Raw genomic sequence first — 25433 nt, forward strand, 5'->3', positions numbered from 1 at the left:
AAAACAAACCTCCCAGATCAAACGAAACCTCTCTGACTCACCAAGAAAAGCCACATCAACACAGTGGTGAGGGATTCATCTATTACACCAAAAGAGTTTCCTTAATACTTCTAAAGTAACTATAATTTTTGGTCATTTATATAATTTTGCATTTAATGTCAGCTCTACTTCCAGATTTTTCTGAAATCGTTGGAAGACATATCTAATACAAACTGCATTTTAAGAAAAAGGAATTAAATGGATTATGAGCATCTTGTTTCATCTGGGTTCGTGTGAGACAACATTCACTACTCTCACCAGACATTCTCCCTGGGTAGGTAAAACTTTTTTAAAAAGTAATGACTCCAAGGTATATTGTGACGGCAGACATCTGCTTTATCTAGGTAAAATAAGTGCTCAATAAGCGTTGGCTTACCAGATTATGTGTATCTCTCACATAGCAAATATTCCGAGCTCTAAGTAATAAATCGAATACTCAACAATTCCGCCTAGAATAGAGGAGTAAACCATGTCTGTGGGAGGGGAAGGGTAGGGAAGAGATCTGTTCGTCTTCCTGAAACCCATGAGCAGAATACTGTCACACAGACCTATTTTGTGCTTTTATAATTACCCAAATTTTCTTCTTTTGTCAGAATTCATTCTCAGTAACAGCTTGAGCAATGTAGCAATCGTGCTCTGAAATGACTTGTAAACCACAGACACAAATATTTGGGCCAAGAATGTAGAATCCATTGCTGTCACATTCCATTATTTCTGGTGGAGCAATTCACTAACATTTTGGAATCTAGATCATAAATTATGCAGAGCCTCAGCAAAAGAGCTGAGGACACAAACTGCTGTAATAAAACTCCTGTTACTGCAGCCATAAAAACAGAACAAAGAAAAGGCAAAGAAGGAAAATCATGGTTGGACTTTTCTGACATGCCTCGTCCACCATTGTTAATGGTTTCAAAAAATGATAATGTAACATTCGGAAAACCATCAGGCAAGCCAAAAATGATATAATAGGCACACTGCCATTCATAAACATCACCACCACCACGAGAGTCCCCAGAATAAAATTAGATTTTTGAAGAATGCCTGCATGTTGACATAAATTGAAGTGCCTAAATGTACATACAACCAAGCCATCTGTACATTTTTCACGACTCTCAAGGGGTGTGAAATGTCCTTCAACATCAGCACTTGGATAGTGGTGCATTTTCTGTTGGGATGTATCATAATGTCAGAGGGAGGAAGAGATCTGTGTCACATTTGAACTGAAGCAAGTCACTTTCTCTCTCTGTGGAAACTGACTTAACGGCAGAGCTGGGATAAAACCCACATCTCTTGACTCCCAAGATAAAACTGAGTTTTACCTTGCAGTATAATGCCTCCAGCATGGTAGGGGTTCAAAAATTACTTTGTGAACAGATGAATGGCCGAATGAGTGGACAGGTGAGTAAGTGAACAAATGGACAAATAAATAAAGAAATAACAACCATTCCCTGTGCTCTGACGCTCATAGTCAGAAAAGGTCAAAAAAGGACATATCACTGAAATACTTTAGAAATAAAACAGAGGACTGAAAAGCCAGATGGTCCATGCTTAGCAACCATTCCAAAAAGCCACTGCTAACTCCAACTCTTTCTTTTCAGTTATAACATTGTGTTGGAGAGCACTGGTATATCTATCTCAAGAGAAATAATGAGTCTGAGAACAAAAATGGGTGAACATGTTTCTTAAATAAGACTGCTATAATTTGACACCCATTTAGTATTGCTCCCTTTTTCAAGATTTACTGTAAATGAGGGAGAACAGAGAAGATGAGGGAGGGGCCAAGGACAAAGACGGACGAAAAGTCAGGCACGTATTTTATGAGCACATCACTGTTTCTGCAATTATTACAAACATATTTTGAAGAAAACAAAATGCTTTTCAAGATCGCACAGAAGGTCTAAAATGTTAAAACAGGGGAAAAGGGCTCAGCAAAAGTTAAAACCATATAAGGGAAGAAAGTTATTTTTTCACCAGCAAAGGAAGAAAATTTTCTTCTAGAGAATCTTACAGCACAAAAGACACTGGCCTCAATTATCTGTTTAAGTCAGGAATCTTCTCATTTTTTACAAAGAGAAACTTGTTAAAATTTTCGCAGAGCCTTGACATTACTCAGAGAAGGAGAGAAAGAGAGTAGAGAAAAATCAGGAAAAGAGCCTAGTGGTGCCAGTGGTGCCCCCAAGGCAGGAGAAAGTTTCCGTCCAATACCAGCCACTATTTCCTGTGCCTACTGTGTCAGGTAACATGCAAAATGCTTCAGATACATCATCTCATTTAATCCTTACAAGAGCCACACCCTTCATTGCTATCCTGGAGATTCTATTCTTACCCCTATTTTACATCTTACGTAACTTTCCCCAGGCCACACAGCTCATAAATGGCAGAGCTACAATTCAAACCAGGGCCAGTCTAATACCAAGGCTCAGTTTTTTCTGTCTCCTGGCTGCCACAGACTCCTTCTGAGAGAATCTCAGGAAGCCAACCATGGCTTTACCAGGCTTAATAGTGAAAGATGATTTGGAAATCTATCAGGTAGACCTTCAAGTTCTTTCAAAACTATAATTGGAGATCCAAGTTTTAGAAATCTGGGTTTACTATTACAAAACAACTGGCAGTTTTCTTTCTTTGGCAAAAATGTTCCAGAAAGCCAAAACTGCTGTGCTATGGTCATTCCTTACCCAAGTCTGCCTTTTTTTTTTTTTTTTTTTTTTTTTTTTGAGATTGGAGTCTCGCCCTGTCACTCAGGCTGGAATGCAATGGTGCCATCTCGGCTCACTGCAACCTCCGCCTCCTGGGTTCAAACGATTCTTCTGCCTCAGGCTCCCAAGTAGCTGGGATTACAAGTGCCCACCACCACGCCCAGCTAATTTTTGTATTTTTAGTAGAGATGGGGTCTCACCATGGTGGCCACGCTGGTCTCAAGCTCCTGACCTCGTGATCCACCCACCTAGACTTTCCAAAGTGCTGGGATTACAGGCATGAGCCACTGCGCCTAGCCCCAAGTCTGCATCTTAACATCCAACTAATTGAGATGAGTGGAGATGTCTGTAAGCTTATTTTTAAAAAGACAAATCTATGTGTAATAACAGCAGTACCATTTACTGAGTGCTTGCTATGTGCTAAGCACTACTCATCAATTTACGTGGCATCAAAGATTAACAAGCTGAGAGCTAAGCACTAGAAATACAAATAGAACAAATGGAGACCCCATAGCATAGCCTCTCTGGAGGCTTACAAACTTAATGGGGCGACAGACAAGCAAGCTGACCGCGGCAGGGGAATATAGGAAGGGTGCGCCTCACCATCTGGGCACAGAGCACTACAAGGTGCAGAAAAGCACTGATTTGGATTTGAAAAAGCTTCTTAGAGGAAGGGGTCCTTCCTCACAACAATCCTATGAAGTTGGGATGGAACCTGATGGTCAGAAAGGTTAAGTAACGCAAAGGTGCACAGCTATGAAGTAAGTTGGGCCCAAGGTCACCTTACTTTGAAGCTACACTTTCCATGACTTCCTGTGGCATCACAGAAAAATAATCTCCTTAAAGCTCTTGCCATATAATTACCTTTACCTTATAGGGGAAAAAACAAAACAAAACAAACACACTAACTTCTAGGTACTCTGGCAGAGTCATATTAACATGGCTCTAGTCATCAAAGTGTTTTCACATTCACACTTTCATTTGAGTCTAATACTCTTGTGAGAGGCAAATGTATTAGTATGGTCCCCCTTTTTTACCCATCACAAAACTGAGGCCCAGGAAAGTAATATAACTTGTTCAAGGTCATGCAAAAGTTAAGAGCTGCTCACTTTAGACCCCTTGAATGTCTAATTCCTACTTCAGCCATCTTGGCAACACTAAACATTAGATATACCACCTATTTGAGTCTCTCCAACAAGGTACCTACATCTGATTGCCTTACTCCGAGATCAATAAACAGTGGGGGCAGAATTAGCATATGGGGTGGGTTTCTCCTGGTCATTGTTTTGATTTGGATTTTTTAAACAGATCTCTTTCACTTGAAATGTTTCATCAGAAAAAACGTCAGCCAGCCATAATGGAGAGTTTGTCAGCAAGAGATGAAGAGATCAAATAACAACATGTACTGCTAGCCCCTGATAACCACCTGCAGCTTTCAAGGGATCAGACTATTGAGAAGGATGAGAAATGTTACATATTTCAGCAGCATTTTCACCTTTCTTTTAGTACTTGATTTTGTGTTAACAAATGATATACTCTTTCCACATGATACAAACTATGGTGACAATAATGATTTCAACAGTTATGGGTATTTATTATGTACAGATATTGTTCTAAGGGCTTTATACATATTAACTCATTCAATCTTCACAGTCACCTCATGAGATGGGTGCTATAATTGTCCCTTTTGAGGGGATGAAGAAACTGAGGGAAAGATCAGCTAAGTATCTTTTCCAGGCTCAGGAAGCCAGTAAGCGGCATAGTTGGGATCTAAAGCCAGGCCATCTGACCCAGAGCTCATGTTCTTCACAGAACGCTACATGAAGGGGGATTCTATATCCCAGTGGTGTGTGGGACTGGCCCAGTGATAAATGATACGGTCATCCTAGATACAATAACACTGTAGAAGCTCCCAACGATGGCTTGAAAGCAAAACATTTGTATACAGGGCTTCTTAGTAATCAAAATGGAGAGAAATCAGCACTGAAGGCCAGTAGTTCTCTGCTACAAGAAGGAAAAAGAACAGTCCAATAGGTTGCTTATGCAGAATACCAGAGCCACAAGGGAGAACGATCATGAAAATGTTTAGTAAAACGTTTAGCATGTAGGTGCTTTCTATTTCCTCTGTCACATGAACAGTTGTGTGAGTTCTTCACTGATGACAAAGACGATGTCCTTCTCCATCAGGCATTTAAGAAGTACCAGGAGTTGTCAAGGCAGACATGCCAGCTCGCCTGATGGTGCCACGAACTGGAGAATGCCATCTGTTTTCTCAAGGCTGACAGCCTGAAATTTCTGGTTAAACTCCAGATCTCCTTGTTGTGAAGGGCTTGATAACTTTTAGTCCATTACCTTCTGTTTACTGAGTCACAGAGCATATTATATCTCCCTCTAGAGCACTCCAACAGCTGGGCCATGTTATAAGCTGTCTTTGTCTTATTCGGGATTAGATAATGGATTGGTGGAACCCTCCATTTGAATCAGGAAAACACAATTACAGAATAACTGTTGTTTCAAATAAGTGGCCAACTCTGACAATCTGGCTCAAGAACACAAATCTATTACTTTTTTTTTTTTTTTTTTTTTTTTTTTGCCACTGGGGCTGTTCTGATGAGGGCTTGCTTTACAAGCATGTTGGGCACATAACAACAAAGCATTTACTTCACTTTTTAATTGCTCTTGGAAACATTTTAAATGGCACCAATGCAATTTTTACTAGAAAATGAAAGCATTCACTTCCCAGAGTAACTTAACTCTTCAGTAGGAAGGCATAAAGGACCACGTTCAAAAATCTGTTGAATTCTGAAAGCCTATATTCAGGAGCCAACAAAGCTATTTGAAAGTCAAATTGAGAACAGCCTTAGTCAGCAATATGAACCAAAAGTTGCATTCCAGCTTTCATCCAATTCAACAAATGTATTTTCTGCTGTGTCAGAGACAGCCTTAAGAAGAATTTCTGAAACAACAAGCAGAAACTGGTTCTCAGTACAAAAGCTACTTTTTGAAGTTACCACAAAATTACTAATTATGCTGAAGAGTCTTCAACACATGAGTCTCTTGTGGATTTCATGCTGGAAAAGAGGTGGCAGTGTATGAGCAGTGTATGAAAATTCAGGTGGCAGTGTATGAGCAGTCGCGTGTCTACTCTGCATTAGGTTTGTATGCATGCTTATGCACAGCCATTATAAAACAGGGATGAGTGAAGGACGATGAAAAGAAGTTGTGGGTAAACAGAAAGGCTCAATTTCACAGAATGATTTCCAGTTACAATGTCACATTGTCCTACTCTCTTAGAAATGCTAGAGCTTTATCTCTTTTGTAAATAATTTTAGCTGTTTTCTTTAGAGAGGTGGTGTAACATAAAGAGCACTGACTTTTGATTTAGACAGCTCTGAGTTCACACCCCAGCTCTGCCACACACTTGCTATGAGATCTTTGAAAAGTTAACCTTTCTGTTCTTTGGGTTTTTGGTTTCTAAATAGGAATAATAAGCCCTATCTTTCTGAATTTTTAAATTAAATAATCACTGCATAAGAAGCTACACCAAGTATTGTGTTCAAACACTGGAGGCATTCAGTAATTATCATTCCTTTATTATTATTGTGCCTTTTTTTTTTTTTTTTTTGATATGGAGTTTCACTCTTATTGCCCAGGCTGGAGTGCAATGGCAAGATCTTGGCTCACTGCAACCTCCGCCTCCCAGGTTCAAGCGATTCTCCTGCCTCAGCTTCCTGAATAGCTGAAATTATAGGTATGCGCCAGTACAGCTGGCTAATTTTGTATTTTTTAGTAGAGACACGGTGTCTCCATGTTGATCAGGCTGGTCTTGAAATTCCAACCTCAGGTGATCCACCTGCCTTGGCCTCCCAAAGTGCTGGAATTACAGGCATGAGCCACTGCACCAGGCCTTTTTCTTTTCTTTTTTTTTTTGAGACAGAGTCTGGCTCTGTCGCCCAGGCTAGAGTGCAGTGGCACAATCTCAGCTCACTGTAAACTCTGCATCCTGGGTCCAGGTGATTCTCCTGCCTCAACCTCCTGAGTAGCTGGGGCTACAGGCATGTGCCACCATGCCCAGCTAATTTTTTGTATTTTTAGTAGCGATGGGGTTTCACTGTGTTAGCCACGATAGTCTCAATCTCCTGACCTCATGATCCACCCATCTTGGCATCCCAAAGCGCTGGGATTACATGTGTAAGCCACTGCGCCTGGCTTGTTATTGGGACTTTTAAGCCACTTCATAGGTATGTTGGAGAGATCACAAAGGTCTTTTCATAGATTCTCAATGGAACCTGTTATTTGAATCTCTAGGAAAGTGGAACTGCATCAGTTTCCTAAGACTAGATAAATGTTAAATACAGAGGAGAAGAGACTATTAAGTTCATGTACTTAAAAGAAGAAACAATGTGATATCCTAGTGATTTTCTTGTCCAAAAGTCATAAATATTAGGTTTCTTCAAACCTGAACAAAGGACCTCATTTTAGTCATGCTTTGTAAACTTCTTGGATGAAGATCCAAAAAGGTTAATTTATTATTTAGTTAGCCTGCTAATCAGACTGTCTTATTTAGCTATAGGGCAAAGGACCACGTAAAGGAGGGAGAAAAATGTGCTCAATTCAGTATTCCTACTAACTGTAAGGAGTAAAATTAAAATGGTATCATAAAAACTAATCACCGCCTGCTAGTTTAACTATTTCTCAAGTTCATTATATTTCTGGTTCAATTAAAAAGGCATTAAGAATCAAGTTCTAGCTTCTATATACATTATCTTTCCATGGAAAAAATATAGAATTTTGGCTTTTTAGAGTATTACAGAACTTTAGATATTGTTTACACCGATGAGAATGTCAGGGTACAATATAAAATATACAGAAATTGCCATTGCTTCCCAGAACTAGTCTCCCTGGTCTCTGGGATCAGAAGCAGCAGAAATGATACCTAGATTTAATGACAGTAGTTAAGGCACAAATAGATGAACACAGTAAATATGAAAGACGTGGGTAATTATTTCAAATTTAGACTCCAGCTATAAGTCCTATCATTTCCCATAGTTCTTGGCTCTCATCATCCTTCATCCATTCAAGACATACACAGTAATTAATGAGTCACTTAATAATGAGGGATATATCCTGAGATACGTGTTGCTAGGTAATTTTGTTATTATATGAACATCATCGAGTATACTGACACAAACCTGGATGATACCTATTACACACCTAGGCTTTATGGTGTAGCCTACTGTTCCTAGGTTACAAACCTGATGTCGCTGTATGGAATACTCTAGGAAACTGTAACACAATAGTAGGTATCTGTGTATCTAAACATAGAAAAGGTACAATAAAAATATGGCATAAAAGATAAAAATGGTATACCTCTATAGGCCATTTACCATGAATAGAGCTTGCAGGACTGGAAGTTGCCCTGGGTGATTGAGTGAGTGAGTGGTGAGTGAATGTGAAGGTCTAGGGCATCACTGTACACTACTACAGACTTTTAAAAATACTGCACACGTTGGCTATACTAAATGTATTAAAATATGTTTAATTCTTCAATGATAAATTAACTTTAGCTTACTATAACATTTTTACTTTACATACTATTTAATTTTTAAACTTTCGACTCTTTTGTAATAACACAGCTTAAAAACAAATTGTAGAGCTATACAAAAACATTTACTTTCTTTATATCCTTATCTTATACGCTTTTTTGCTATTAATTTCTTTTTTTTTTTTTTTTAAGACGGAGTTTCGCTCTGTTACCCAGGCTGGAGGGCAATGGCGCGATCTCGGCTCACCGCAACCTCCGCCTCCTGAGTTCAGGCAATTCTCCTGCCTCAGCCTCCCGAGAAGCTGGGACTACAGGCGTGCGCCACCATGCCCAGCTAATTTTTGTATTTTTAGTAGAGACGGGGTTTCACCGTGTTGACCAGGATGGTCTCAATCTCTTGACCTCGTGATCCACCCGTCTCGGCCTCCCAAAGTGCTGGGATTATAGGCGTGAGCCACCACGCCCGGCCTATTAATTTCTTCTTCTTTTTTTTTACTTTCTAAGCTTTTTGTTAAAAACTAAGACATGAACACACACATTAGCCTAGGCCAACACAGGGTCAGAATCATCAATATCATTGGCTTCCACCTCCATATTTTGTCCCACCAGATGGTCCTCAGGGGCAATAACATACATAGACCTGTCAACTCCTATGATAACAACACCTTCTTCTGTTATATCTCCTGAAGGATCTGCCTGAGCTTGTTTTACCGTTAACTACTTTTTTTTTTAACAAGTAGAAGGAGTACACTCTAAAATAATAAAAGTATAGCATAGTAAATACATAAACCAGTAATATAGTCATTTATTATCATTAGCAAGTATTATGTACTATACATAATACAACTGTATTTACTATACTTTTTTTTTTGAGACAGAGTCTCACTCTGTTACCCAGGCTAGAGTGCAGTGGCACAATCTCAGCTCGTCGCAACCTCCAGCTCTCAGGTTCGAGCAATTCTCGTGCCTGAACCTCCCAAGTAGCTGGGGTTGCAGACATGTGTCATTATGCCCAGCTAATTTTTGTATTTTTAGTAGAGATGGGGTTTCCATGTTGGCTAGGCTGGTCTTTAACTCCTGGTCTTCAGCAGTTCACCTGCCTGGGCCTCCCAAAGTGCTGGGATTATAAACGTGAGCCCCCGCGCCCAGCCTGTGTGTGCTATACTGTTACATTACAGGCAGCACAGGTTTGTCTACACCAGCATCACCACAAACATGTGAGTAACACATGAAGCTATGACATTAGGACAGCTATGACGTTACTAGGCAATAGGAATCTATGGGACCACCACCGTATATGTGGTCTACCACTGACCTAAAATGTCATTTCATGATGCATGAATGCAGATGGCATACTCACTGTGGACCAAGCTTTAGCCACTAGGTAATAAGGACACAAAAAAGCTAAGATACACATCTTGTCTATTCTTGGAATTTGTAATCCAGTTGGTAAATAACTATAATACTTAACAAGTGGATGTACAAATGTTAAGGAAACAGATGAGCACTAAATCTTTTAGAGGAGTCTGAAAGCCTTCAGGGTAATATGAATCTAATCAAAGTATAAAAGAATCAGTAAACCTTGCACATTGACAGAAGGAGGAAAATATTTGGGTCAAAAGAAATAGCATGAAGAAAGCCACAGAAGGGTAAAACAACCCAGACATTTGGGGGAAAAATGTGAGAGGTAGGAGTGACAGAAAGTGACATTAGTAAGATAAATTGAGGCCAGTGTCTCAGATTAGAGTTCTCTGACACTCATCCCCTCTTTGATATCCCATGTAATACTTTCTTAAATCACTAAGTATTTTTCCTTTAAGCACTTAAAATACCTGTTTTGTCCACCACACAGCCACTGGCATAGTTCCTGGCACACAGCAGATGTTCAATAAATACTTTTTGGATGCTGAATATTGTTGAGAACCTATATGCCAGGCCAAGGATTTTGAACTTTATCCTGAAAGCAGTGGGGAACCACTCAGGATTTTACATAGATGGAAATTGTATGATGAGACTGAGCAGTGGGCATTTCGAGAGGTTTACCATGGACATAATGTGGAAAATGAACTGAAGGAGAAGCTGAGAAGAGGATAGTAGAAGCTGTTGCAGTGACCCAGGCAAGAGATGACAGGGGCTGAGAAAACAGCCCTGTAGATTCATTAGAACTTGCTTTGGGAAGCAAAATTCTCAGGTCTTTTGACTCACTAAATCTGGGCTGTGAGGGAAGAAGATAGGGATTCCAGGACAACTTTGAAATTTCTAGCTTGTACACTGAAGAGACTGTTACCATTCTCAGAAATGGGGAAAACACAATGTGAAATCATAAACTTGGAAATCAGCTTATTTGGGGGCAGATGGAGGTTTCTAGGAAGGAGGAAATGATAGATGTTTTAGCTGAAAGTCACATCTGGTTTGGAAAGCTGGTGCATTATGGTGAAAATCACAGGCATAAATAGGGTCAGTATGTGGAAGAGATATCTGTACTGCCATTTTCACTGAAGCAATAACCAAGATACAGAATCAATCTAAGTTTCCATAATGGATGAGTGGATAAAGAAAATGCGGTGTATATACACAATAACATACTAAACAGCCTTCAAAACAGAAAATTCTTCATTTAAGACAACATGGATAAACCTAGGGAATGCTATGCTAACTGAAATTAACCAGGCACAGAAAGACAAATACTATATGATTTATGTAAAATCTAAAAGCTTGTTAAACTTGTTAAAAACTAAGACACAAACACACACATTAGCCTAGGCCAACACAGGGTCAGAATCATCAATACCATTGGCTTCTACCCCCACATTTTGTTCCACTAGATGGTCTTCAGGAGCAGTAACATACATGAGGCTATCATCTCCTATGATAGCAACAGAAGCAGACTATAAAATGGTGATTACTGGAGGCTGGTGGTGGGAGTTAGGGGAGGCAGAGAAGGGAGATGATGTTCATCAAAGGCGAAAACTTCCAGTGAGACAAGAGAAATAAATTGTAGTGATCTGTTGCACAGCATGGTGACCATAGTTAATAATGTATATTTCAAAATTGTTAAAAAGGTAGATTTTAAATGTTCTCACCAGTAAAAAAAAGAAAAAAAGGTAAATAGGTGAGCTGATGGATATGTTAATTAACTTGATTTAATCTTTCTACAATGTATTCATAGATCAAATATCACACTGTATCCCATCATAAGTATATATATTTTGTCAATTAAAAGTTAAAAAGGAAAAAGAAAAAAATAAAGGCATATGAGTACAATCCTACTCTGCCCCAGAGTGCAATGTGTTTTTAAAAATAAGCCTACAAAGAGAATATAAAATATCATCAGGAAGGTATAAAATCATAAGCATAGAGCTTAACAAATTTTCACAAAGTTGAGGAGAGCTGTGTAACCCTACCACTCAGATCAAGAAGCAGATCATTACCGGAGCCTCTGAAACATACTTTTTTTTTTTTTTTTTTTTTTTTGAGACGGAGTTTCACTCTTGTTACCCAGGCTGGAGTGCAATGGTGCGATCTCGGCTTACCGCAACCTCCGCCTCCTGGGTTCAGGCAATTCTCCTGCCTCAGCCTCCTGAGTAGCGGGGATTACAGGCACGCGCGCCACCATGCCCAGCTATTTTTTTGTATTTTTAGTAGAGATGGGGTTTCACTATGTTGACCAGGATGGTCTCGATCTCTTGACCTCGTGATCCACCCACCTCGGCCTCCCAAAGTGCTGGTATTATAGGCTTGAGCCACCGCACCCGGCCTGAAACATACTTTTTATCATCAAAGACATTTGCTGCTACAATCACGTTGGTGGCTTAGAAATTTGGAATCTTCACCTCTAAATATTATCTTCAAATAGAATTCTCCATGAAGGAGAACCACAGAGGTGATCTCAATAATCATTTGTTAAATCACCTCCAAATGTCTACCTAAAAGATCTGATTCTGATATTCTGCTATTTTGAATTTTCTCAAAAAAAATTCAAAAGCAAATTCCTCTAAAATCACCCCAAAACAGACGGATTCCTTAAGGAATGAACATAAGACTAAAGGCCTAGCCAAATGATTCCAGAAAAAAAGACCCCAAAGCTCAGTGCAGTCACATGTCATAGGCCCAGTACGTAGTGTCCAGCACAGATGGCAGAACCCAGGGTCACATCTGTACTCACCATTGCTGGCAAAGCAAAGGACTACACAGGAGCTGTTGCAGATGGAAAGACTTAAGGACAGGCAGGTGTGGGAGGTGCCAGTGCCAGGTGTGAGTGCAGGAGCCAATGACTAACACCATTGCAAGGCTCCCAGGTTCACTGCATGGTGCCAGGCAGCACTGCTCACAGAACACCGCCAAAGAACAGCTGAAGGTAAAGTGAGCACCAAAGTGGCAGCACCCCCAGCAAGTAGTGCCCACCTAAGTCTAGGAAAACAAAATCGTGTTCAGAAAAATACTTTCCAAAGTGATCACTCAAATATTCCTTTCTGAAGTCCTAACAGAAGTGTTATCAATGCTCAGAACTGGGCTGCCTAATGGGAAAAGTCCCCATGGGGGTTTTTGACTCATAAACCTATTCAGCCTCATATGTTCATAATCATTTGTGTAAAGAAGAAAAAACCTCCAAGCACTAATTAGAAAGATAGAGCTGTTGTGTTTTCCTCCTGATCACCTTATCTTCTTTATTCAGTTCTTGAAGACTCAGCTATTAAAAGAAATTAAGTAATTCATCAAGCCCATTTCAATTACCTGCTGCTGATAACATCAGATTACAATTAGCATCTACAAATGAACCAAGTGCCAACTGCCAAGCTGAAACATAAGCTAATTTACTGCTAGACTCTGCCTGCTGGAGACACAACTCTGGAACCTGGCAGCAAGCATCCACTTCATTATTCCAGCAACAGTTTTGCAGCCTCTCTTGCCACAGTCCAAAGTGCAGCTCTGACCAAGATTTACTGCCCTGTCTGACTCTGCTCACATGTTTACAGATGCGCTGTATCTGTAAGCAAATCACAACTCCTTTTAAATAGCAATGTCTAGACAAGTTGGGTGACAAATCTTGACCTAAAGGAGAGAATAAATATTATTAATATGTATTAGGCACTGATAAGTGTGGGGCACAGCACAGGATGTGCATGTCATAACCTTAATGAGGGTGTGAATCATTTTCTGCGAGGCCTCTGGTGCTTGATCAGAAAAATCTCCTGCTTTGGTTGATGCTCTCCATTTCTCATTTCTCCTTTTACATGGAGAAAGGACATTCATGTTCCTTTCTTTTGGATGTCTAGAAAAATCTGTTTCAGGGCCTGGGACATCTCAATTTTTTACATTTGTATTTCCCCTTTTAATGATCCTTAATAGGAACTGCTTTAGATGAAAAGCTGAGGTGTATGGTTTGACTTCCTAACACCTGGTTAGTGTATTGACTACCTATGTTAGAATCATTTAACTATAAATCTAGGCCTTTTTCCATAGAAAGATTTCATAAAATATTGTCAGGTTTCCGTAGATTTCCATAGAAAGAAAACCTAATGTATAACAGTTGAAGTGTAAAAAACATTAAATTGCTATATTGCTATCTATCTGACCAAGGTCCTGTGAAAACTCTGGATACTAAAGCTTGAATAACCTTTTCTGGTTGGCAATACTCTGTGCATACTGCCACACATCGTTGCTTAGAAAAGCTAGAGCTGTTCACAACTCCACTGGGAGAAGACAAGTGGAAGCTTTGCACTTGGAACTTTTCTGGGTTCTGCCCCATGTGCCTCTTCCCATGGCTGATTTTAATCACATATCCTTTTATTGGAGTAAACTTTAGTATAACAGCTTTCAGTGAGTACTATGAGTCCTTTGAGTGAATTATCAAACCTGAGGTCTGGGGGACCCCTGAACATGTAATGATGTCAGAAGTGAGCGTGATCTTGGAAAATCCCCAATTCTGCATCACTGATGGGCTTAACAGCAGACTGGAGATGATAGAAGAGTTAATAAAAATAGATTAACAGAAAATTTCCAACTGAAGAATACAGAGAAAAAAATATTTAAAAAATTAAGAGAACGTCAGTATCATACAGGACAATAGCAAATGATAAAAATGCATGTGGAGACTCACAGAGGAGAGAGAAATTTGGGCCAGAAAAAAAAAAAATTTTTTAAATAGGTAAAAATTCCCTACATTTAGTAAAAGATATAAATATGCAGATTCAAAAGCTGAAAGAACCAGAGGAAGAAGAAAATACAAAGAAAGCCACATTGAGGCATACTATAGTCGGACTACTGAAAAATCAAAGTTAGAGAAAAATCTTGAAAACAATCAAGAAAAACTGGCACCTAACATACAGAATATTAATACCCATTGAGTCTAATCAGAAGTAATGGAGGCCAAAAAACACAGGAATGACATGTTTAAAGCGCTAAAAGAAAGAAAAAAAGCCCTACCAACCTAGAATTCTACATATTTTTCTACATACCCAGCAAACATATTTTTCAAGAATAAAGGTGAAACAAAGACATCTTAAGCAAAAATTTAGAGAATCAATCACTGGGCAGATGAGCACCACAAGGAATGCTACATGAAGCTCCTTAGGTTAAAGAGAAATGATACCAGCTGGAAACTCAGATCTTTAGGAATGAAATGGATGGATATAAAACATTATTTTTCCTCTCAATTCTTTAAAATGAGTATCTAAAACAAAACATAAATGTATGGTGGAGTTTAAAGGAATGTAGGTGTAGTAAAATACATGAAGTAGCATAAAGTACAGAGTATGGGGAGTAAACGGACTTACAAGGTCTATAGGAAGTACTATGATTACCTTAGACTACAAAAAATTAAGAATATATGATTATTTTCACTATCTAATTAGAGAAATGGGGGTTAAAAATGGTACAAAGAGGTAGAGTTAAAAAGTAAATAGAGAAAATAAAATCTAAAAGATTAATCATAGAATGCAGGAAAGAAAGGGCAAAAGAAAAAATATAAATGAAACACACAGAAAACCAACAGTAAAATGATGGACCGGGCCAGGCACAGGGGCTCACACCTGTAATCCCAGCACTTTGGGAAGCTGAGGTGGGCAAATCATGAGGTCAGGAGTTCAAGACCAGCCTGGCCAACAAGGTGAAACCCTGTCTCTACTAAAAATACAAAAAGTTAGCTGGGCATAGTGGCAGGTGCCTGAAATCCCAGGGAGGCTGAGGCAGGAGAATTGCTTGAACCTCAAAGACAAAAGTAGCAGTGAGCCAAGATCGCACCACTACACTCCAGCCCTGGTGACAGAGTAAGACTGTGTCTCAAAAAAAAAAAAAAGATGGATCTAAATCCAGCAACAATTACATTAAATATTAAATGGGAGAAATTATCCAATTAAAATCCTATCATTATGAAAATCAATAAAAAGTAAGGCCTAGCTATATGTTGTCCTCAGTTGGATAAAAAGAACTTTAAATAAAAATATAGAGAATAAAAAGTAAACAAATAGAAAAAGATAACCACAGAAACAGAAAGCATAAAAAGGTGGAAATGGGTATAACTGTATGGATAACGTAGACTTCAAGACAAAAGGATATTACTAAAGAGATAAATTTCATAATGATAAAAGGGCCAATTTGTCAGAAAGATAAAATAATCATAAATGAATATGCATCCAATGAGAAAGCTTTAAAATACATGAAGCAAAATTTCACAGAATTAAAGTGGAAGTAGACAAATCCACAATAAAATGTAGAGTTAAGCAATCCCTTTTTTAGCAACTGATGGAACACACAGACCAAAACAAAACAAAACAAAAAATCAATAAAGACAAAGATGATCTGAACAACACCATCAACTATCCTGACCTCACTGACATCTATAGAGAACCATACCTACTGAAATTCCACAGAGTATATTCTTTGATCGCAATAAAATTTAATTGCTATCAAGTATCTTTAAAAAACTCCAAATATTTTTATATTAAACACTTCATGGGACAAAGAGAAATCACAAATCAACTCAGAAGATTTAAAAAACTCAACAAAAGTGAACATAATACTTAAAAAAATTATGGAATGCAGGTCAAGCATTGTTTAGAGAAAATTTTATATCTGTAAATGCTTATATTATAAAAAGCAAAGAATCACTGATTGCAGTGGCTCATGCCTGTCATCCCAACACTTTGGGAAGCCAAGGTGGGAGGATCGTTTGAGGCCAGGAGTTCGAGACTAGCCTGAGGAACATAGCAAGGCCTCACTGGAAAAACAAAAACAACAATGAAAATCAGCTGGGCATGGTGGCTGATGCCCACCATGAGCAAGTCACTTGAGCCCAAAAGTTTCAGACCAGCTTGGGCAGCACAGTCAGACCCTGTCTCTACAAAGAAAGAAAGAAAGAAATTAGCTGGTCAAGGTGGCATACGCTGTGCCTATGGTTATAGCTACTTAGGAGGCTCAGGTGGGAGGATCACTTTTGCCCAGGAGTTTGAGGCTGCAGTGAGCCATGATTGTGCCACTGCACTCCAGCCAAGGTAGTAGATGGATACCCTGTCTCAAGAAGAAAGAAAAGAAAGAGAAAGTGAGGGAGGGGAAGGAAATAGGAAGGAAGGAAGGAAGGAAGGAAGGAAGGAAGGAAGGAAGGAAGGAAAAGGAAGGGAGGGAGGAAGGGAGGGAGGGAGGGAGGGAGGGAGGGAGGGAGAGAGGCAGGGAGGGAGGGAGGCAGGCTAAGTTTTACATTCTGCTGCTGCTCATATATGATAAGCACAGCAATAAGGTCACCTTCTTCTTGTCCTCTTCCCATCCTGAACCCCTATGGGCAAAGAACCAACCATGTGGCTCCAGGCACAGGGATAAGTTTAGTCCATACTTCCAAACACATCTGTATCTTCCATTCATTACGTACCCACATCTGTTTGAATACAGGGATAAAATAACATCTTCTAAAACATTGGCAGTTACCAATTACTTGTTGTCTCTTACCACTACATATAAATTCCCTCAAATTATAAACGTTTTAATTATAACCAAGTACTATCAAAAGTGACTGTAAATCTATCATCTTTAGATCTTTCGCAAAAATAATCATGCATTATATTAAAGCTATCAATATTATTTTTTGAATACACATAATTTTGAGGAAAAATGCATTTCCTATGGGGTTAATTCACCAAGTAAAGAAATCCCTGTAAGCAAAAATCCTTTCACATTCTCATCCACTGATGACTGCTTAGCAGCTTCTCTTTCATTTAAACCAAACATAGCCTACATCATCATTTCATGCCTTTTCTCTTTAATTAGATAAATCTGATTGCTCTTCTTTCTCTACAGATTAAAAGGTTGGGATGTTTTGTTTTTCCAGTATTTCAGAATTCTAATCCTCAGAGCACTATGATGACAGAAAGAATTCTGTGATTTAGAGAAAGCAGGCTCCAAGAAAATATAGCTAAAGAAAGAGGCCACGCACCACGGTGGCTCATGCCTGTAACTGTAGCACTTTGGAAGGCAAAGGTGGGAGGATCACTTGAGCCCAGGAGATTGAGTCCAGCCTGGGCAACATAAGAAGACCCCTGTCTCTACAAGAAATCAAAAAAACAGCCAGGTGTGGTGGTATGTGCCTGTCATCCCAGATACTTGGGAGGCTGAGGCGAGAAGACCACTGCAGTAAGCTGTGGTTGTGCCACACCATCCTCGGTATGTTTAATCCATCCTTAGTGACAGATGAAGATCCTGTCTCAAAAAGTCAAGACAAGAGCACACACAATAAGGATATTCTTTTAAATATAACCACATAGATTCCTATAAAAGATAGTGGTCTACTCCAGCTCATGACATTGACCTGGGCTCTTGTAAGCAACCCTGTTCTTACCTAGATTGGAGGACGCTCGCCCTTCTGCAGCCCGGTCCTTGAGGTCCTCAGCAATGCCCAGCTGCTGCTCATGGTACTGTTTGGCCCTCTCCAAATCCTGCATGCACCTGGCAGCATGGCCTAGTCCAGCATAGGCTCGCATCTCAATGGCCTTCTCCATCAACTCCTGTGCCAGCTCCAGGACATAGTTGTGGTAAGACATGGCCTTGTCAAAGTTCCTCCGGTAGTGGTAGGCACTGCCCAGGTTGCTGTAAGCCCGGGCCTCTTCTCGCTTGTTTCCCAGGTCCTTGGCTATCTTCAGATGCTGCTCATGGCACTGCACAGCATTCTCAAAGTCACCCATGGCAATATACACAGCTCCCATGTTGCCAAGTTCTCGGGCTTCAGAAAGTTCATCTTTGGATTGCTTGGCAAGAAGAACACACTGCTTGTGACTGGCCAGTGCATTGGGGTAGTCTCCAATGGCTGTGTACACATGGCCCAGACTGCTCAAGGCTGATGAAGCTGCCTGGAGGGAAAAGGATAATGTGGATAAATGAAAACACATCAGAATGGTCTTGGTATGTTTTGGCAAATAAAATTTTACAGGTTGCTTGTAACTATCAGATCCAATTCCTAATGGTACTTCTGTCAGTTTTCCACATCTATGCAGAACTGATAAAGAACACATCCAAACAGCAAGTTCCTAATAAAAGACAATGGTACTTTAATCAGTAACTTTCTATACCTAATCTCATAGAAACAAGTTGTATTACATATAACCTTCATTTTAAACACTTGACATTTATAATATTAATTATGATATTACATCTCTGTTAATACTTATTAACCTCTGTGGTATGAAAAATGTTTAAGAAAATTGAAATTAATTACTACATATAACAGACTATAGGAAAGTCATAGGAGAAATCCTTGCTTGGCTTTTTATACTCCTGGGTATTTCTCTATTCTTGTCTTCTTCCACAGTAAATGGATGTATTAATGGTAAGAGAGATGTTTACCATGATGACTAATGATTCTGTGACCCAAAGTTCACTGGAGAGAGTCCTGCTCTCTATTCTTTGCTCCTTCAAGGTAACTTCGTCACTGTTGGTTACTGTGGAGGGCTTATATTTGGATGAGTCTCAGAGAAAAAAACACAGGTGAGTTACAACGTACTGTGCCTCTGAGTGGGGTGGTCTCCATTAAGCCTTACCCACCCTTCTCAGGCTCACACTGGCTCTTCAAGCATTTCTTTTCTTGCCTAGAAGTGCTTCTAACTCCAGCCTCTCTGTGCAGAGAGATGCCGTCTTCCTCGTTCTCCTCTCACATTGCTTGCCACTCATTCATTTTCGGTGTTTTACTTTTGGTCCAAGAAAAAGTACACAAACCCTTTTTGTCTTAAAGGTTTTAATGAAACTAACTCTATGCTGGTATAGTGAACCACAAAGGGACAACGAAAGCACAGGAGATGTTACATGGGTTCTAAAATCTTAACAAATACTTGCAGTCTTAGATTCTAGTCTTCGGTTTCTAATTTCTTTGTAGATATAAAAGGGAAGTTATGCTGGGATTTTTCTGTCCTTCTTTTTATCCTAAAAGCTGGAAGCTTGCCTACCCTTTCGTTCCTTCATCACCTGCCTATGGCTAGAGCCATGTGGCTGCCTTTCTTCATGATGCTCCCTCTTAGTAACGTGAGCATGCGATCCTGCCAGAACAAAGGGTGTACTCTGTTATACATAGGCAAGTAATTTTCCTAAGGGCCTCCCAGCTAGGGAATAACAGTGAGGGGACGCTGCCCCTCCTGGAGTAAGGGCATTTCTTTATGAGACGTGTTCGATGTCTGCACACTTCAGAACACTTTTATTAATAATTTATAGATATGAGTGATTTTCTACCCTATTTTCTTTGTCTGTAAAATAGCAGTTCTTGGTCAAAATGACTGAGGAAACTTTTTTATGGTGCTTGCAAATAGTGTATTTGAAAAAAAAAAAAGTCCCATATTGTTTTAAGTTGCTTTTATCATTTCACAGATGTTCTAACACAAAGATTTAGAAAATAGAGGGAAATAAATAATTAGAAATTTGCTTTTCTGTTTTTTTTCTGAGTGGTGGAGAGCAGAAACAATTCCACGAAAGTCACAATGCTGCAGCAATGTGCTTCTGGCAGAAGCAGCAATGAAGTCACCAAAAGCATGTCACTTGGACAGGTAAAGACCTCAGGTTCCTGCTCCGTGAGCCTCTTTGGGACTGAGGTTAGGACTTACGTCAACACATTGTACATGGGACTTCCTAACGCTCCCAATTCCACCCACTCCCTGCCCCCCAAAGCTCCTTTTCTCCTTTGCTGCAGGCCCAGAGACTCGGCCTCTTTCCTCTACTTGAGTAGTTGGCCCTCCCCACCTTATTCTTTGGGGGTTCTTCTCTACCCAGGCCTGGCTAGGGAGGACACAACCCACTCCCATCCAGAACTCTTTGTTACCCTCAAAGCAAAACATACAGGCTCTTTGACCATAGAGCTAGTGTAGTTTAGAATCAGATACACCTTGTTCAGAACTGCACTGCCCTTTACTAGCTCTGAGAGCTTTAGCAACTTAACTTCTCTGATGCTTGCTTTTCCAGACATTTTTAGGCTCAAGCAGCAAGCCAGAAACAGAGTATTTTCAAACCTAGCCATGAGCCCCTGTCAAATATGTAAACCATAAATAATTCACTAGATAATTCCAAATAGTAGATCTGGTTGAGGCAATGAGCCTTTGAACACTGCATGGGATGGATTTATAAGTCTCGGGGCAGGCACAACACCCCAGGCGTTGCTGTTCTCAGGAACTTTTGGTTTATGGCAACTCCAAATGATAGCCCTGGGATCTTCTGCTTCTGGTTCTTCATTTCTCTAAATGCCAGGGAGACATAGGAGCAGCTTACTAAAGCTCTCTGAACATAAGGAAGGGAATATTTAGGGATTTCCCCTCTGGGGTATGGGAGAAAAAGGGAAAGAATATTACATTGGCTCTTTCCTGGCATCCTCCAGTTACCAGGCAGTGCTGTGAGACTAGGACTCTTCATGACGGGTGTCCTGGAAGTCAGTATCTCTAGAAAGAATGTAATGTATGAAGCACATATCATAGCCTCTGAAATTAGAGAGGCAGTTTGGTATAATATAAGAATGGACTAGGATTTAGCATCAGAGGCCCTGGCTAGGTAACACTAATAGGTCGTTCACTTCTTCACTTTGTTTTCTTTACATGTAAAATGTTGCTAAGACAATATTGTACACACTTCACAGGGCTGGGACGGCATCAGATGAAGCAGTGCATGTGAGTGCCTTCAGTAAACTATAAAGTGCTCCATGAATGCATCACTAAGGTGTGGATGGATGTTTTATGACTGCAAGCTGCCTGGACTGAGTTCTGTTACCAAGCAAAAGCTAGTAACGGCAACTGAAAACATCAATCATTATGACCAAACATCTATATTCCTATCAGTTGCTACAGGAAATAAAGTCCAGTGTTTTACAGCCCCTGGGCAAATAACATGTGATGATATTTATCAGCTAAGTGAATTACAAATTAATCACTTGTCTTTGTTCCTGTTCCTGTAGAATAAGCTTAGATCTGAAACACGGTTTCAGGCTGTTAAGGAGAATCTGAAGACCCACTATCTATGGGGAATCATAGGCCCCACCTCAAGCAGATGCTGCATTTGCCACTAAGGTTCATGCTGCCTTTGTATATTAATCTCTTTGAGATTTCTGTGCTAGAATAGCAGCAGCTGCTTCCCACAGTGGAAACATTCTGGAACATCTGTATTTGAATACTAAAATGCATACGAACAGTTATGCTAACACACTATCTGGTTGGAATAAGACAACAGTTTTCTCTTTCTACAAGATATAAATTACTCATGTTCTTGCCAAAATATAATTTCCAGCTGCAGATTTAGGCACATAGGAGTCAGTCACCTCTTGCTCTGTGACCTGAATATTTGCAGAAGAAATGCATCTGACAAGTTAGTTTCATGGGACATAAAGCTAGAGTAAGAAATCTGTTCCCATTTCTTCAAACCACCTTTAAAGGTTTTTAGTTTGAGAAATAAAGTTTAAACTACCCAAACTATAACCACATCGATGACACTACCATTAAATATTATGCTGAAGATTTAAACATGTTTTCCTTCCATCTAGCAAGTTTTTCCCTTACCATATGTATTTTTCATAAGGGTTATATCTTGTGGGAGGATTACATGCCCATAGTGTTATACAGAGAATATTCAATATAATTGCTGATTGATTCACTGCATGTCACTGGAAAAATGGGAAATGTACCTGCAGCTAGTACCAGAAATACTATATTTCTTTTTTACTGCCCAAATCCACGCGCTCCATGTACTATCTGCCAGTTCAGTGCCCATAAACCCGAAGTCCTATATTAACTACCTACAACCCAATAGGCAGAGATACACAGAAGAATAAGGATAGACTCTGGAATTAGGCATGCACAAATTCAAACAACACACTGTGATAACACACATTTGTAACATACTTGAGACTTAGTTTACTCATCTGTAAAATGGAAATATTGATATCTCACAGAGCCTTCACAAGTACTAAATAACACAGTATTTAGAATGACCTTAATTCAGAACTCAGCAATAAGATGCTCAAAAATTTTAATTTTAGTTTCTCCTCCTATCCCAACCAAGATAATATTCACTTAGCTTTTATTCATTTCAAAGATGTGATAGAAGTTGACCAGAAAATAAACCATAAGGTTATGTCCCCACAACTAAAAAGACAACACAAGAAGCTTGCCCCACTGATGGTCAAAAATGTCATCGATTTCATACACTGAAGACCAGCATATTATTCATACTGCCCTTCTGTAAATATGTGCATAAGAAAATTCACCCTTGTAGCAGAGTACTACGGGTGGGTACCTGTAATCCCAGTTACTTAGGTGGCTGAAGCAGGAAGACTGTTTGGGCCAAGAGATTGAGGCTACGGGGAGCTATGATCATGCCACTGTACTCCCAGTCCGGAAGACAGAGCAAAACCCCATCTCTTAAGGGAAAAAAAAAGAAAGAAATCCACTCTTTACTTAGGGACATTTTAGAATCCAACACATATCCAATACATAATCCAACACATATACAATTAGGTGTATATTCAACACATAATCTTGGTAAATGCACTATACTTCCAGCAGTGAAAGTTCAGGCAGGCATTGGAGTGTTTGGGGTCTATTGGTTGGTTCCTTTGTTCATTCATTCTGGCATTCAAGAAAATTATCTAGGCCTAGAAATAAATTGATGTACCTATAGCCAATTGATTTCTGACAAAGTTGCCAAGAACATACATTGGAGAAAAAGGTAATCTCTTTAAAAAAAAAAGTGCTGGGAAGACTGAATATTTATATGCGGAAAGATGAGACTAGACTCCTTCTCTCACCATATACAAAAATCAAATAGATTTAATACATTCAAAAATAGATTAAAGGAGTTGCTGGCAAGATGGCTGAATAGGCTCTGGGTCTGCAGCTCCTAGCGCTATCAATGCAGAAGGCGAGTGATTTCTGCATTTCCAACTGAGGTACCCAGCTCATCTCACTGGGAGTGGTTAGATAGTGGGTGCAGCCCATGGAGAGTGACCAGAAGCAGGGTGGGGCATCACCTCACCCAAGAAGAGCAAGGGGTCAGGGAACTGCCTCCCCTAGCCAGAGGAAGACATGAGGGACTATGCTGTGAGGAATGGTGCACTCTGGCCCGGACACTACACTTTTCCCATGGTCTTTGCAACCCACAGACCAGGAGATTCCCCTGAGTACCTACATCACCAGGGCCCTGAGTTTCAAGCACAAAACTAAGTGGCTGTTTGGGCAGACACTGAGCTAGCTGCAGTTTTTTTTTTTATATCCCAATGGCGCCTGGAGTACCAATAAGACAGAACTGTTAACTCCCCGGAAAGGGGGCTGAAGCCAGGAAGCTAAGTGGTCTAGTTCAGCAGATTCCACACCCACGGAGCTCAGCAAGCTAAGATCCACTGGCTTGAAATTGTTGCTGCCAGCACAGCAGTCTGAAGTCAACCTCAGACAGTCGAGCTTGGTGGGGGGAGGGGCATTACTGAGGCTTTAGTAGGCTAGGTGGATTTCCCCTCACATTGTAAACAAAGCTGCTGGTAAGTCTGAACTCTGAGGAGCCCACCACAGCTCAGCAAAGTCGCTGTAGCCAGACTGCCTGTCTACATTCCTCCTCTCTGGGCAGGGAATCTCTGAAAGAAAGGCAGCAGCCCCAGTAAGGAGCTTATAGATCCAACTCCCATTCCCTGATACAGAGCATCTGGGGGAAGGAGCAGCTGTGGGTGCAGCTTCAGCAGACTTAATGTTTCTGCCTGCCAGCTCTGAAGAGAGCAGCAGATCTCCCAGCACAGCTCTCCAGCTCTGCTAAGAGACAGACTGCCACATCAAGTGGGTCTCTTATGCCAGTGCCTCCTGACTGAGACTCACCTCCCAGTGGGAGTCGACAGACACCTCATACTGGAGAGCTCTGGCTGGCATGTGGCAGGTACCCCTCTGGGACAAAGATTCCAGAGGAAGAAACAGGCAGCAATCTTTGCTGTTCTGTAGCCTCTGCTGGTGATATAGGCAAACAAGGTCTGGACTGGATCTTCAGCAAACTCCAGCAGCCCTGAAGCAGAGCGGCCTGACTGTTAGAAGAAAAACTAACGAACAGAAAGGAAAAATATCAACATTAACAAAAAGGATGTCCACACAGAAACTTCATCCAAAGTTCACCAACATCAAAGACCAAAGATAGATAAATCCACAAAGATGAGGAAAAACCAGCACAAAAAGGCTGAAATTCCAAAACTCAGAATGCCTCTTCTTCTCCAAAAGAACACAACTCCTTGCCAGCAAGGGTACAAAACCGGACAAAGAATGAGTCTAATGAACTGACAGAAGTAGTCTTCAGAAGGTGGGTAATAACAAACTCCTCTGAGCTAAAGGAGCATGTTCTGACCCAATGTAAGGAAGCTAAAAACCTTGAAAAAGGTTACAGGAATTATTAACTAGAATAACCAGTTTAGAGAAGAACATAAATGACCTGATGGAGCTGAAAAACACAGCACAAGAACTTCATGAAGCATACACAAGTATCAATAGCTGGACTGACCAAGCAGAAGAAAAAACATCAGAGACTGAAGATCAACTTAATGAAATAAAACATGGAGACAAGATTAGATAAAGAAGAAAAAAAAAGAAACGAACAAAACCTCCAAGAAATATGGGACCGTATGAAAAGAACAAACCTACATTTGACTGGTGTACCTGAAAGTGACAAGGAGAATGGAACCA

At 40.1% G+C, this 25433-nt stretch overlaps 1 protein-coding gene across 3 annotated transcripts in view; it reads right to left on the bottom strand.

The window, feature by feature from the left end:
- The window catches only part of TTC28 (tetratricopeptide repeat domain 28), a 692319-nt gene that overhangs the window by 155739 nt on the left and 511147 nt on the right, over window positions 1-25433 (bottom strand). For all 3 annotated transcript variants that reach the window (XM_074390786.1, XM_003938479.4, XM_074390787.1), the window contains one exon: window positions 18107-18614. In XM_074390786.1, the coding sequence (XP_074246887.1) occupies window positions 18107-18614 (508 nt within the window). The remainder of the gene's footprint in view (window positions 1-18106; window positions 18615-25433) is intronic.

Source organism: Saimiri boliviensis, chromosome 21 (assembly GCF_048565385.1).
Source record: "Saimiri boliviensis isolate mSaiBol1 chromosome 21, mSaiBol1.pri, whole genome shotgun sequence".
NCBI lineage: Eukaryota > Metazoa > Chordata > Mammalia > Primates > Cebidae > Saimiri > Saimiri boliviensis.